Source organism: Erythrolamprus reginae, chromosome 3 (assembly GCF_031021105.1).
Source record: "Erythrolamprus reginae isolate rEryReg1 chromosome 3, rEryReg1.hap1, whole genome shotgun sequence".
NCBI lineage: Eukaryota > Metazoa > Chordata > Lepidosauria > Squamata > Dipsadidae > Erythrolamprus > Erythrolamprus reginae.
The window spans coordinates 2,036,645-2,051,967 of NC_091952.1; the positions used below are offsets into that span (position 1 = coordinate 2,036,645).

The 15,323-nt window shown below is 42.0% G+C and overlaps 1 protein-coding gene across 1 annotated transcript in view; it reads right to left on the reverse strand.

Moving 5' to 3' along the window:
- Nucleotides 1-2,801, reverse strand: part of TGM2 (transglutaminase 2) — a 53,564-nt gene extending 50,763 nt beyond the window's left edge. The window contains exon 1 of the mRNA XM_070744335.1: nucleotides 2,626-2,801. Coding sequence (XP_070600436.1) covers nucleotides 2,626-2,740 — 115 coding nt within the window. The 5' untranslated portion in view covers nucleotides 2,741-2,801. The remainder of the gene's footprint in view (nucleotides 1-2,625) is intronic.
- Nucleotides 2,802-15,323: the final 12,522 nt, after the last annotated feature.

Sequence of the window (15,323 nt, forward strand, 5' to 3'; positions counted from 1 at the left end):
CTCAAGCTCTTGAGAAATCGTTCAAGGCCACGTTCTGGGTGGAAACAGATTTACAAGAGACACCGAAGGCCATTTTGCCATCAGATTGAAACCTTGGGTCTACCCAGTCAGGCAGAGAAGAGATGCAGACATGCAGACTAACAGAGGTGGAAGGGAACTAGGAGGAGGAGGAGGAGGAGGAAGGAAGGAAGATAGAGAGAGGAGAAGGAGGGAAAATGGAAGGAGGAAGGAGAAGGGAGGAAGACAGGAGAAGGAGGAGAAGGAAGGAAACATAGAAACATAGAAGATTGACCGCAGAAAAAGACCCCAAGGTCCATCTAGTCTGCCCTTATACTATTTCCTTTACATTTAAATGTTTCTATCACGTCCCCCCTTTCCCTTCTGTCCTCCAGACTATACAAATTGAGTTCATGAAGTCTTTCCTGATAAGTTTCATGCTTCAGACCTTCCACCATTTTTGTAGCCCATCTTTGGACCCGTTCAAAGATGGGAAGATGGAGACAAGGAGGAAAAGAAGAAAGAGAAGGAAAGAGGATGGAGACAGCAGAAGCAGAAGAAGGAAGGAACATGGAGACAGCAGAAGGATGGAAAATGGAAGGAGGAAACAGGAAGGAGAAGGAAGGGGGGTGGAGAGAGCAGAAGGAGAAGGAAGGAAGATGGAAGATGGAGACAAGAGAAGGAGGAGAATTAAAGGAGAAGGAGAAGGATGGAAAATGGAAGGAGGAAACAGGAAGGAGAAGGAAGGGGGATGGAGAGAGCAGAAGGAGAAGGGTGGAAGATGGAGACAAGAGAAGGAGGAGAATTAAAGGAGAAGGAGAAGGATGGAAAATGGAAGGAGGAAACAGGAAGGAGAAGGAAGGGGGATGGAGAGAGCAGAAGGAGAAGGATGGAAGATGGAGACAAGAGAAGGAGGAGAATTAAAGGAGAAAAGAGAAGGAAGGAAGATGGAGATCAGAGGAAGAGAAGGGGAAGGAGGAGGAGAAAGAGAAGGAGAAGGAAGGAGGAGGGAGACAGCAAAAGGAGGAGGAGGTCCTCCCTGGCCGCTTTCTTTGGGGGCACAACACAGCAACTGTTGTGGGGAAGAACTTCCTGCCTTTGTTTCCCCTGCCTTGAAGCCTTCTCTGCCTCCAGGCTGCCTGGATGGAAGAGATAAAACCTGGGCCAAGGACCACGTGCTGCCCCCACCCCGCACTCAACAGCTTTCCTCCTCCCTCCCCACCCCACTGAAAAATGTGGGGGTTCAGGATGGGAACACCCAGCAAAGCTTCAGAGGAGTTCAGGCTGTTCGCCATGGAGGTATCCTCTAAAAGTGAATTTCATTTATTTATTTAACAGAATACTCGAGTTGAAAGGGACCTTGGAGTTTTTCTAGTCCAACCCTCTGCTCCTGTATCCTCCCCTGAACAAAGGAATGTCCAATATCTTATTGAAAACCTCCAGTGATGGAGCATCCACAACCTCTGGAGAAAAGTCATTCCGCTGATTAATTGTTCCAACTTCCAGGAACTTATTTCCATGTTGCTTCTCTCCTAGGTTAGTTTCCATCCATTGCTTCTTGTCCTGCGGTCGGGGGCTTTGGAGAAAAGGTGGACCCCCTCTTCTGTGGGGCAGCCCCCCAGATATTGGAGAATTGCTATTGTGTCACTGCTAGTCTTTTCCCCTCTTAAACGAGACAATTTCTGCCAACTTTCTCCATCTATTTTAGCCACCGGTCCTCTAATCACCTTCAGCACTAGGGTGATGGGATTAGGAAGGAGAGGACCTGAGCTTTGAGGACATAATAGGATTAACCCACAACCTTTTAGCATAAGACACAAAAGCCTCCTCATTGCACAATCCCCAGAACTTCAAATTCCCAGAAAACTATAAAGATCCATCCACTCATTCAAGCATTTGCTCAGCTGCCCCAGAACCGCATGATGGTTCTGCTTCCTCATTAAACCTTCTTTCCAATCGGCCTTCAATGTTGTTGCCATTAGTTTTCTCCCAGCTTGAATCTGAACCAGAGGATTTTACTTCCTACTGGTGGATGATGGGACTTGGGACAATGTTCCCTCTAATTTTTTTTCGGTGTGGGTGGAAAATTATAGTGTCTGAGTGGCAGTCCCTTTGGGACTGGGTGGCATAGAACTATAAACAAACAAACAAATAAATAAACAAATAAATACATAAATACATAAATACATAAACAAACAAACAAAGGAATGAATGAATAAATAAACAAACAAACAAACAATAAATAAATAAATAAATAGGGAAAAATCCCTTCTTTTTCTAAGAAATTAACAATAAAACAAAACCAAAATCTATTACTATTGAAACTAAAATAACCAGCAAAACCAAAAACACAACTATTAATGAATCCATGCTTTAAAATCTTCATTTCTTAAATATTTATCATAGTATTATAGTAATCTAGTAATACTATGAAAATCTATCTGAACACCAATGCATCAATTCATATACTTTTGTATAATTTCATTCAACATTTCCAAGCTCAATTAATTTTCAGGCGCTTAGCATTTACTATTATTAACATTCGTCAATCTTGGGCTCTATCCCAGTTCATAGAAGGTTTTCCCCTCCCCCCACACTCTCCAAGGGCAACCAAGGCCCTCTGCTTACCTGTCTCGGTGACAAAGGTGAGCTTATCCACGCCTTCTTCGTACGCTCGGCCCGAGAAGTTCAATGTGATCTTGAACGGTTGTCCTCGGCGAACGATGAGCTTCTCGGAGCCCATTTCGGAGGTCTTGTGCTCCTGGTTGTTCACCTCACATTTCAGGTCCCAGGTCTCCAACTGAAGATCTGTGAGAACCCAGAAGAAAAACCAAATTTCATTTGTTTTTTCCTGCAGGATATTATCTTCCCTTCCCTTGCAATTTAAAAAAAGAGGGAGCCTTGAGCAACTTTTTTTTTTGACAAAAGGTTTTTTTATTTTTTTCAATCCGTACCTAAATCCACATACCTTCAAATATTACATTGTTACAGTAAATACGTAATTATACACTTTAATCAACAATATATTCTTTATATATGTAAGACTTTTTCCCAGCAGCCCTGCAGGCTTCATCAGCTAACTGCTAGCTGTAGTTCAGCAGTTCAAATCTCTCCACCAGCTCAAGGTTGACTCAGCCTTCTCTCCTTCCAAGGTGGGTCAAATGAGGACCCCGACTGTAGAAACATAGAAACATAGAAGACTGACGGCAGAAAAAGACCCCATGGTCCATCTAGTCTGCCCTTATACTCTTTCCTGTATTTTATTTTACAATGGATATATGTTTATCCCAGGCATGTTTAAAATCAGTTACTGTGGATTTACCAACCACGTCTGCTGGAAGTTTGTCCCAAGGATCTACTACTCTTTCAGTAAAATCATATTTTCTCACGTTGCTTTTGATCTTTCCCCCAACTAACTTTATGTCCCCTTGTTCTTGTGTTCACTTTCCTATTAAAAACACTTCCCTCCTGAACCTTATTTAATCCTTTAACATATTTAAATGTTTCGATCATGTCCCCCCTTTCCCTTCTGTCCTCCAGACTATACAGATTGAGTTCATGAAGTCTTTCCTGATACGTTTTATGCTTAAGACCTTCCACCATTCTTGTAGCCCTTCTTTGGACCCATCCAATTGTTTCAATATCTTTTTGTAGGTGAGGTCTCCAGAACTGAACACAGTATTCCAAATGTGGTCTCACCAGCGCTCTATATAAGGGGATCACAATCTCCCTCTTCCTGCTTGTTATACCTCTAGCTATGCAGCCAAGCATCCTACTTGCTTTTCCTACCACCTGACTGCACTGCTCACCCATTTTGAGACTGTCAGAAATCACGACCCCTAAATCCTTCTCTTCTGGAGTTTTTGCTAACACAGAACTGCCAATGCAATACTCAGATTGAGGATTCCTTTTCCCCAAGTGCATTATTTTACATTTGGAAACATTAAACTGCAGTTTCCATTGCTTTGAGCAAGAAGCTGATTCTCTAAAGTGCTTAGAGAGGGCTGTAAAAGCACTATGAAGCACTATGTAAGTCTAAATGCCCTTCCTTCCTTCCTTCCTTCCTTCCTTTCCTCCCTTTTTCCTTCCTTCCGAGGTGGGTCAAATGAGGACCCCGATTGTTGGGGGCCAGAGGCTGATTGTTTAGACCACTTAGAGGGGGCTGTAAAAGCTATACTGCAATAGGGGTATCATGTTCCCACGCTGCCCACACCCTTCTTTTCTGCAGCCTAGCCAAACAATGAATTAATTTTTAACCCATTTAAAAACTAGCAAAGAACTCAAAAAGAGAAGGCCGAGTCTGTTCCCTGCATTTGCCTTATTCAAGTTGACAGGTTTAAACCGTGGGAGAAGAAGAATTGTAGTTTTTATGAAAGAGGAAAGTGACTTTGAATGGGATTTATGTACTAGGGATGGAGGTTTTGTGATCGCTGAGATGTATCGATGACTGTTGAGAAAGGAATACAGGAGTGGAGCACATTAAAGATCATTTGATTAAATGGAGATATATATATATATATTAAATTGGATGTAACCTTATGCTCGATCAAGAAGAGAATATGGGGAGCGGAGGACTGAAATTTGCGCTGAATTATAATTTGAAAGAGGACTTTTATAAGGCGATGTGTCGTTCGTAATTTTACACCCAATGGATCGTGGAAGACGGATAAGGCGAGGGGGTTCCAGCATAAAGGTGTACTCCCCGACTTATGACTAACAATTGAGCCCAGAATTTCTGTCGCTGAAATATTTGTTAAGCGACTTTTGCTCCATAGTATAAGCATGGTTTTCTTCCCACGGTTGTTAAACAGACCTCTGGGGTTGTTAACTTGAGTAACATGGTCGTTCAGTGAATCTGGCTCCTCCCATTGGCCGCTACTGGCGAGGAAGCTTGCAAAAGGGGATCACATGACATCGGGACTCTGAAACCGTCATAAGTATGAATCATAGGAGTTGGCCAAGGAAAGCAAGTAGAATGCTTGGCTGCATAGCTAGAGGTATAACAAGCAGGAAGAGGGAGATTGTGATCCCGCTGTATAGAGCGCTGGTGAGACCCCATTTGGAATAATCCTGTGTCCAGTTCTGGAGACCTCACCTACAAAAAGATATTGACAAAATTGAACAGTCCAAAGACGGGCTACAAAAATGGTCTTAAGCATAAAACATATCAGGAAAGACTTCATGGACTCAATCTGTCTAGTCTGGAGGACAGAAGGAAAAGGGGGGACATGATTGAAACATTTAAATAGGTTAAAGGGTTAAATAAGGTTCAGGAGGGTTTAAGTCTTTTTAATAGGAAAGTGAACACAAGAACAAGGGGACACAATCTGAGGTTAGTTGGGTTAAAGTGAGAAAATATTATTTCACTGACTAGTAAATGCTTGGAACAAACTTCCAGCAGACGTGGTTGGTAAATCCACAGGAACTGAATTGAAACATGCCTGGGATAAACATATATTCATCCTAAGATAAAATATAGGAAATAGTGTAAGGACCAGGAGGTCTTTTTCTGCAGTCCATCTTCTCTGTTTCTCTGTTTCTATGGGGGACTGGAGGCTAAAACATACGATGAACGGTTGCCTGTCACTCAGAGCTGTGCACGATGCTCCAGTACACAGTGTGGCATGTACTGGGCAGCAACCCATAACTGGTCACAGTGCCAGCTTCCCTGGATAACCACGGGAGGCTCCTGAGGTTGCACAGCCCAGTCCTCCTTGTAGGACCACAACGGTTCCTGGGGGGGGGGGAGGACACAAGCTTTGGTCCCAGCCAAGAATGTCCTTGTGTGGCCAAGGAGCACAAACCCATTGGCTCTTTGGCCGTAGCCTCCGAATCGGCTGTGGGGCCTTAGACGCCCCTCCAGCCCCTCCCCTGGCAGCTCCAGACCTCCCCTCTTCTCCCCCTCCCATCCCGCCGCTTTTCTGGAGTCACCTCCTCACCCTCCTTTGGCAACACAACTGAAGGAAACGTTTTTGCCACCCGGTGGGACTGTTGAGGTCTGAAGACAACCCCCCCCCCCCCCCACGCCATGCTCCTTCTCTGCGGCAGCAGGGAGGTTTTGCCATTTTTATAATCTCTCTCTCTCTCTCTCACCCACACATTTTCTCATTCTCTCTTTTCTTTCTCACTCTCTATTTCTTTCTGTTTTCTTTCTCTCTCTTTCTCTCTTCCTCTCTTCCTCTATTTCTTCCTCTATTTCTTTCTCTCTTTTCTATACTCTCTCTCTCGCCCCCTCTCTTTCTCTTTTCTGTTCTCTCTTTCTTTCTTTTTCTCTCTCTCTTTCTTTCTTTTCTGTGCTCTTTCTTTCTCTCATTTTCTCGCCTTCCCCCTCTCTCTTTATTTCTTTCTCTCTTTCTTTCTCTTTCTTTTCTGTTCTCTCTTTCTTTTTCTCTCTATCTATCTTTCTCTTTTTCTCTCTCTTCCTTTCCCCCTCTCTTCTTTCCTCTCTTTCTCTCTCTCACTTCCTTTCTCTCTCCCTTTCCCCCCCTGTCTTCCTTCCTCTCTCTCTCTTCCTTCCTCTATCTTTCTCTTTCTCTCTCTCTCTCCTTTCTCATTCTCTCTCTCTCTTTTCTCTCTTCCTCCCTCCTGTCTTTTAAGACATAGGGTTATAGATGAGTAAGGATAATAATTAACACCGGAAGAGACTTCGGAAGTCATTCTGTCTAGGAGTAGGGCAGGAACCCAAGCCAAAATGTCCCAGACGGGCTGCTCAGCCTCTCCTTGAACCCACCCATCTGTCTGATTCACAGATTCTGCTCAGATGAGTAAGATCCCTAAGACTGGGAGGTGTCCTAGAGGTCAGCTGGTCGGATGATGAAGTTCATCCATCGTGTTCCAAGAGGACCTTGACATGAATGGTCAAACATCTGGCAACTCCAATCTCAACCAACAAATGCTCTGTCCTACTACACATTGGCAAAAAGAATCAGAACACCCAATAAAAGCTGAATAAACAAGATCTTACAGAAAACCCCCACTCCGTAAAAAACTTTGGAAGACTCATCTCAAGTGACCTAAGTCCTTTTCCTGGGAGGAACCCTCCTTAGCAATTCAATTCAATTTATTAGATTTGTATGCCGCCCCTCTCCGAAGACTCGGGGTGGCTCACAACAATGATAAAAACAATATTATAATGGCACAAATCTAATATTAAAAATAACTAAAAACCCTATCATAATTAAAAAACCAAGCAGCACATACGTACCAAACATAAATTATAGGGAGCCTGGGGGAAAGATGTCTCAAATCCCCCATGCCTGGCAGTATAGATGGGTCTTGAGCAATTTACGAAAGACAAGGAGGGTGGGAGCAGTTCTAATCTCCGGGGGGAGTTGATTCCAGAGGGCCGGGGCCGCCACAGAGAAGGCTCTTCCCCTGGGGCCCGCCAGACGACATTGTTTAGTCAACGGGACCTGGAGAAGGCCAACTCTGTGGGACCTTATCGGTCGCTGGGATTCGTGAGGTAGCAGGCGGTTCCGGAGGTACTCTGGTCCAATGCCATGTAGGGCTTTAAAGGTCATAATCCACACTTTGAATTGTGACCGGAAATTGATCAGCAGCCAATGCAGTAGTGATTGTGAAAAGGATCTTGGAGTCTTGGTGGATAATCAACTAAATATGAGCCAGCAATGTGCAGCAGCGGCTAAAAAGGCCAACACAACCCTAAGCTGTATCAACAGGGGGATACACTCCAAGACCAGGGAGGTATTAGTACCACTCTACTATGCCCTGGTCAGACCCCACCTTGAGTACTGCATCCAGTTCTGGTCACCCCACTTCAAAAGAGACATAAAAACTCTGGAGAAGGTGCAGAAAAGAGCAACCAAAATGATTAAGGGATTGGAAACTAAGACATACGAAGAGAGACTGTGGGAACTGGGCATGGACAGCCTAGAGAAAAGAAGGTCCAGGGGGGACATGATAGCAGCCTACAGGTACTGCCGCAGAGAGGAGGGGTCACGCTGTTTTCCAGGGCAACAGAGGGCCGGACAAGGAACAACGGATGGAAACTGACCAAGGAGAGATTCAACCTAGAAATAAGGAAGAACTTCCTGACGGTCAGAGCGGTCAACCAGTGGAACAGCCTGCCAGCGGAGCGGAGGTTGTGAACTCCCCAGCTTTGGACTTTTTCAAGAGAAGACTGGACTGTCATTTGGTGCTGTAGGATTTCCTGCTTAAGCAGGGGGTTGGACTTGATGACCTGCAAGGTCCCTTTCAACTGAAAGAAAGAAAGAAAGAAAGAAAGAAAGAAAGAAAGAAAGGAAGGAAGGAAGGAAGGAAAGAAAGAAAGGAACGAAGGAAAGAAAGAAAGGAAAGAAGGAAGGAAGGAAAGAAAGAAAGGAAAGAAGGAAGGAAGGAAGGAAAAGAAAGAAAGAAAGAAAGAAAGAAAGAAAGAAAGAAAGAAAGAAAGAGCCAAACCCCACTGCAGCAACGTCACCTTAAACAGGACCTATGCATAGCCCATAAAATCATCTGCTCCAGCTGGTCTAAGCCCCTCCTGGAGGCAGGGAGCCAAGCCAAAGCTTCCCAGATTAACAGCTGTTCTACTTCTCCTTGACCCTACTCATCTGTCTGAGTCACAAATTCTGCTCAGAGGAGTAAGAATGTTTACTGACCCCTCACATCCAGGACATAAACTGTTTCAACTCCTTCCCTCAAGACGTCCCTACAGAGCCCTGCACACCAAGACAACTAGACCCAAGAATGGTTTTTTTCCTGAACGCCATCAATCTGGTAAACAAATAATTCCCTCAACACCCTCAAACTATTTAAGTCTGCACTACTATTACTACTGATTTTTTCTCATCATTCCTCTCACCCATCTCCTCCCATTTATGACTGTAACTTGTTGCTTGTATCCTTAAGATTTTTATTAATATTGATTGTCTCCTCATTGCTTATTTGACCTCTATGAAAATCATTAAGTGTTGTGCCTCATGATTCTTGACAAATGCCTCTTTTTCTTTTATGTGCACTGAGAGCATCTGCACCAAAGACAAATTCCTTGTGGGTCCAATCACACTTGGTCAATAAAGAATTCTATTCTGTTCTGTTCTGTTCTGCTCTGCTCTGCTCTATATTTTATTCTATTTTATTTCTACTCTATTCTACTCTATAGTTATTCTATTCTATTCTAATATACCTTTTCTTTTATGTCCACTGAGAGCATCTGCACCAAAGGCAAATTCCTTGTGTGTGCAATCACACTTGGCCAATAAAATAATTCTATTCTATTCTATTCTATTCTATTCTAGTCTAGTCTAGTCTAGTCTATATTCTATTCTATTTTATTTCTACTCTACTCTATATTCTATTCTATTCTATTCTAAGTAGAAGGGAACTTAGAGGTCATCTAATCCGACCCCCTACTAGGCTAGATTAAGGAATCTTCAGCCTCTCCTTGAACCCACTCATTTGTCTGAGTCATGGGTTCTACTTAGAGAAGAATCTTACATGCAGGGAGTCCTTGAGCTATGACAGTTCATTTAGCAACCGTTACAACAGTACTGAGAAGAGTGACTTCTGACCATTTTTCATCCTTAATGACCGCCACAGTGTCCCCTCCACTGTCCATTGCTCAAACCTGGACTACATCATCCACAATCCACAAATAGGGGATTATGGGAAATGAATTCCACACTCTAGGCATTGCTGTGGCCTAGAGGCGGAAGCTCTCGCCTTACAACCAGGAGGTTGTAAATTCGATCCTAGGTAGAGGCAGATGTAGGGCCTCCTGTTTGAGCATGTGGGTTGGACTAGATGACCTGCAAGGGCCCTTCCAGCTCTGTTAATGGTTCTTATTATCACATGTGGTGGCTTTGTAGCAAAACAAAAATATTCTGGAACAGAGTTGAAAAATGGTTAGAAGAGATACTGGAAAAGAAATTCGAAAGAAAACTGAAACTATTTCTCCTGGGAATAACCCATGAAAGATACAAAAAGTGTCAAATTTACTTAATTCTGCACATAACAACTGCAGCAAGATTAATTTTTGCACAACAATAGAAAAGTGAAAACATACCAACTGAAGATGAACTATTAGAAAAAATTGTGATCTGTGCAGAAATGGGTCAATTAACAATTTATTTATTTATTGTATGGAAATGAAATGGAATGGAATAGAATTAATGGAAATTAATGGAAATAAAAGACAAAGATGAATCGGAATACTACCAAAGGTGGAATAAATTCTACTCTTGGTTAGAAAGTCAGGAAAAACAAAAAAACAAAATAAAGACAACAAATTAAATAGTCAACTAACTTAAATAACAGGGAAGAAAAGAAAAGAGGATAGGTTGAGTATAGGAATAAAGAGATACCTGTGAAAGACCTATGTAAAATAAAATGTATACAGTATACCATTAATAATATTAAATAATGGTAATATAGATAATATAATAATATAGGTAGTATTTCCCACTACGGAAAATAAGCAACAGGACTGCCACACATTGTCCAATATTTTTATAATGTTTTGTTTATGTATGTTTATAATAAAATAAAATAAAAGTGTTTTAAAAAATCTGTTAAAGTCCAGTCCATCTGAACGGCCAGCTACATCTAGCCCTTGGGTATGTCTAGTTGGATGAAAAGAAGGCCCACGGGAGACAGGATAGCAGCCTTCCAATATCTCAGGGGTTGCCACAAAGAAGAGGGAGTCAAGCTATTCTCCAAAGCACCAGAAGGCAACAGACGAAAACTAATCCAAGAAATAAGCAATCTGGAATTAATGATAATGTCCTGATATTTAGAACAATTAATCAGTAGAACAGTTTGCCACCAGAAGTTGTGGAGGCTCCAACACTGGAGCATTCAGAGGATGTTGGATCACCATCTGTCTGAAATGATGTAGGGTTTCCTGCCTAAGCAGGGGGTTGGACTAGAAGACCTCCAGGGTCCCATCTAACTCTGTTGTTAAAAATTGTTAAATATTTTAGCCTCCAGTCCCCTAATCCTCTTTGTTGCTCTTCTCTGCACTCTTTCTAGAGTCTCAACATCCTTTTTACATCGTGGTGACCAAAACTGAATGTATTTCTTTTAATGTAAGTAATTAATAAAGATATATATACAGCGTTATTATTATTTATTAGATTTGTATGCTGCCCCTCTCCGGAGACTCGGAGTGTCCCCTTGACTTTCGCAGGTCCGACATTTACAAAAAGTCTATACCACTGTTTTTCAAAAAATATTAATTAAAAAATACTTTGCGGTTTTTTTCCTACACCATGGTTTTTTCCACCCGTGATGTCATACATCATCGCCAAATTATTGTTAATAAATAATTATGTTAATAAATATCAGGATCATTCAATGGTGAGTACCAGTAATAATGGTGAGTAATAATGTAAAGGTTGTTAAGGGAACGGGAAATTGTAATTTAGGGGTTTAAAGTGTTAGGGGATGTCCTGCGATACTGTTTGTAGCCAAAAATAGTGTAATTACTTCCGCACATCTACTTCTCGGAAATTTGACTTTCACGGGCGGTCTTGGAACGCATCCCCCGCAAAAGTCAAGGGAACACTGTATACATATATATATTTTTAAAAAGAACAATTAATCAGTGAAACAACGTCCTCCAGAAGTTGTGGCTACTCCATCACTGGAGATTTTAAACAAAAGATCAGACAACCGTTTGCCTGAAGTGGTGTAAGAATCTCCTAGTATTTATTTATTTATTATATTTATTTATTAATTCAATTTGTGTGCCGTCAAACTCCCAGGGGACTCTAGAGCAGGGGGTTGGACTAGAAGACCTCCAAGGTCCCTTCCGACTTGGTTCTTCTGTTCTTCAGTCCCTTGGGGAGTTGGGCGGCATACAAATTGAACTAATAAATAAATAAATACATTTTCGGGATACGGTTTGTCTGACCCAGGAACAATGGGCGGCCCCAGACAGCCTCCTGATCTGCACAAATTCCGATCTGCACGCGTGTTCGATTCTTTGTTGAAACTATTTATTTTGAAAAAGCTATAAAACACAGCAGGTCAAAAAGGCAGCAGCTGAGTCAATGGGGTTTGGATGAATGCCCTGGTTTTGTTCCGAGTAAATGGGTTATTTAGGTGTTTGTGTGTGTCTCAATCTGCACAAATTTAAGATGCCAGGGTGGACTCCAACTGGGGAATTCTGGGAGTGGATGTCCACCCATCCTAAAGTTGCCCAGTTGGGAACCTGAGATTTCCGGCCATTAATGATATGCCTGGTTTTTTAACTATTTTATAATGTGCCTAGTTTTTGCTTTCTAAAAATCCCTAATTTTGTTTGCGTATATGTAGTTCTTGCAAAGATATAATGTTAATTATTATTTTATTTACCTATTTAATTCGACTGCTATGACGCCCAATCCCGAAGGACTAAATGCATCTTTCTTAATTCTTAATTTATTCAATTTTGCAAATACAGTGGTACCTCTACTTAAGAACTTTTCTAGATTAGAATCTGGTGTCCAAGATTTTTTTGCCTCCTCTCAAGAACCATTTTCTGCTTAAGAACCCGAGCCCAGAAAAATTTCCCAGGAAATTTGAGAGTGGCACAAAGGCCAGGTCACCTTCCTGCCATTCCCCCTTTAATCCTGGCCATCTTGGGCTTTTCTGGGCTGCCAGAGGAGCCTTTCAGTGGCACTTAAGGAGGCTTTGGCAGCTCAGAGCGAATGAAGCATTTTCCTTTCTCTGGGCACTTGGAGAGGGAATAAACCTCAGCCAGCTCCCACAGAAAAGAAACGCTCCCTTCGCTCTGGGCACCCCAGAGCAAACGGAGCATTTTCCTTTCTGTGGGCACTTGGAGAGGGAATAAGCCACTTCGTGAGGTCACCTTCTGGAGCATCTGGGTGTGGAAAGGCAAAAGGGGGTGCTTTGCCCCGGCTGGATCAACTTGGCTTCAGCCAAACTGGAGTCACCACAGTGAAGGAAAGACACCGGCTACAAAGTGAGCAAGTGAGAGGAGAGGGGAGCCCTTCAGCATGGGAAGGAAGAGGAAGCAGGGAGCAGCAGCAACTGCCTTTTGATCAAAGGAGCGGGAGGTTCCCCCCTCTCGCCCGCCTGTGTTTCTCTCTCTGGCGCAGTTTGTGGGAGGCAGCCTTGCGCCGGGTGTATGGGAGGCGCATGCTCCTCCTCACTACCTCAGAGAGTCCCTCTTTTCTTAAGCCTTAAAGTTTGGGATTTTTTTTATTCCCCTCACCTCACCTTTTTCCATCAAGAGCGACTCTCCTCCTCCTGCTCTTCCTCCTCCTCCTCCTCCCACCCAAATTCCAAGCTTTTATTTCTTTCCTAATGGGTTTGCACACATTATTTGCTTTTACATTGATTCCTATGGGAAAAATTGGTCCTACGTACAAACGTTTCTACTCAAGACCTGGTCGCGGAACAAATTAAGTTCTTAAGTAGAGGTACCACTGTTTTTTTTAAATTATTGAGTCCATTTACATTGGTTGATATTATTTTTATTTCTTCCAACATTTATTATTTATAGTATTTTTATTTTTGGGGGTATCTGGTTCTTTCTTCCAACATTTATTATTTATAGCAAATTTTTAATAGCAATTTTGTTTCTCTTCTTCCTTGTGGTTCTTCTTGTTGCTTTTGTTTGTTGTTACTTTTTATCTTTTCTGTCTCTATACTTATATTATGTTAAACATACTACAGTACAATACTATATTTGTATGACAAATAAAATAAATAAAATAAATAAAATAAATATTTTCCCTTTGTCTTTCTCTTTCTTCTAGTGACTCTTCTTCCTCCTGGCTCATTGTTTCTAATTCTTTACTACTTTCTTTGCTAGCCTGCTCTTCTTGTAAAACTTTAACTGCTTTAATTGTTGGGTTTAAATTGTTTTAAATTTGTTTTTAATGGGGTCTTGATATTACATTGTGTGTCTTGTTTTTTGTTTGTGAGCCATCCAGAGACCTTTGGGTGTTGGTTGGCATATAAACCCAAATAAATAAATACAATAAATCAATTATCCAAAATGAAATATTTTTTAAAAAAAGGCAGAATATTGTATTCCCCTAAAAGCGGAATGGAGACACATGTTTTTAGAGGCAAAAATCAGCCTCCCAACTCTTTCTTAATAGCTCTCAGCACTTTAAAAAGAGCTGATTGAAAGAAGAGGCCCATTATCTAAATGCCCCTATTCATAAGCAAAGCAAATACTACAAAGGGAAACCCATTCAAGACAGAATAGCTGAAAACTGCCTTGCAGCAAAGTTTGTCAGCTATCAAAAGCAGAGCCATAGGAATAGAATCCAACCTGTTTGCAATGTAAAATTGTGGTGGTTTTGTTGTGGCTGTGTCCCAGAACAAAAATATTTTGAAACAAAATACACAAGTCATTGCAGGAAATAATTGAAGGATCAACAGAATACATACCAGAGCTTTTCCTCAGAATTTTTAAAAAAGAGTACAAAATATTTGATACTAACTATCACTACTGCAGCTAGAATTATCTTTGCACAATTTTGGAAAAATCCATAAAGCATAATAATTAAAAAAATATAGACTCACAATAAAACTAAGGGGCCAAAAAGATTTGGTTTATTATGAAACCTGGGAACAATCGTATCATGGAACTGAACGTAGAAAAACAGAAAAGCAAAAATAAGAATCATAAAATGCAAATATGTAAATATTTAATGTATTATTTATTTATTTTATTTATTTATTAGATTTGTATGCCGCCCCTCTCTGGGGCGGCTCACAACAATAATCAAAACAATTCATCACAAATCTAATATTAAAAAGTCTCTAAAAACCCATTATTTTAAAAAGCAAGACATACACACAACATACCATGCATAAATTATATAGGCCCAGGGGAGATGTCTCAGTTCCTCCATGCCTGACGGCACAGGTGGGTTTTAAGAAGTTTGTGAAAGGCAAGGGGGTGGGAGCAATCCTAATCTCTGGGGGGAGTGGGTTCCAGAGGGTTGGGTCCACCACAGAGAAGGCTCTTCCCCTGGGTCCCACCAGACGACATTGTTTAGTCGACGGGACCCAGAGAAGGCCAACTCTCTGGGACCTAACTGGTTGCTGGGATTCGTGCGGCAGAAGGCGGTCCCTGAGATATTCTGGTCTGATGCCATGAAAGGCTTTATAGGTCATAGCCAACACTTTGAATTGTGACCGGAAACTGATCGGCAACCAATGCAGACTGTGGAGTGATGGTGAAACATGGGCATACCTAGGTAAGCCCATGACTGCTCTCGCAGCTGCATTCTGCACGATCTGGAGTTTCCGAACACTTTTCAAAGGTCGCCCCATGTAGAGAGCATTACAGTAGTCGAGCCTCGAGGTGATGAGGGCATGAGTGACTGTGAGCAGTGAGTCCCGGT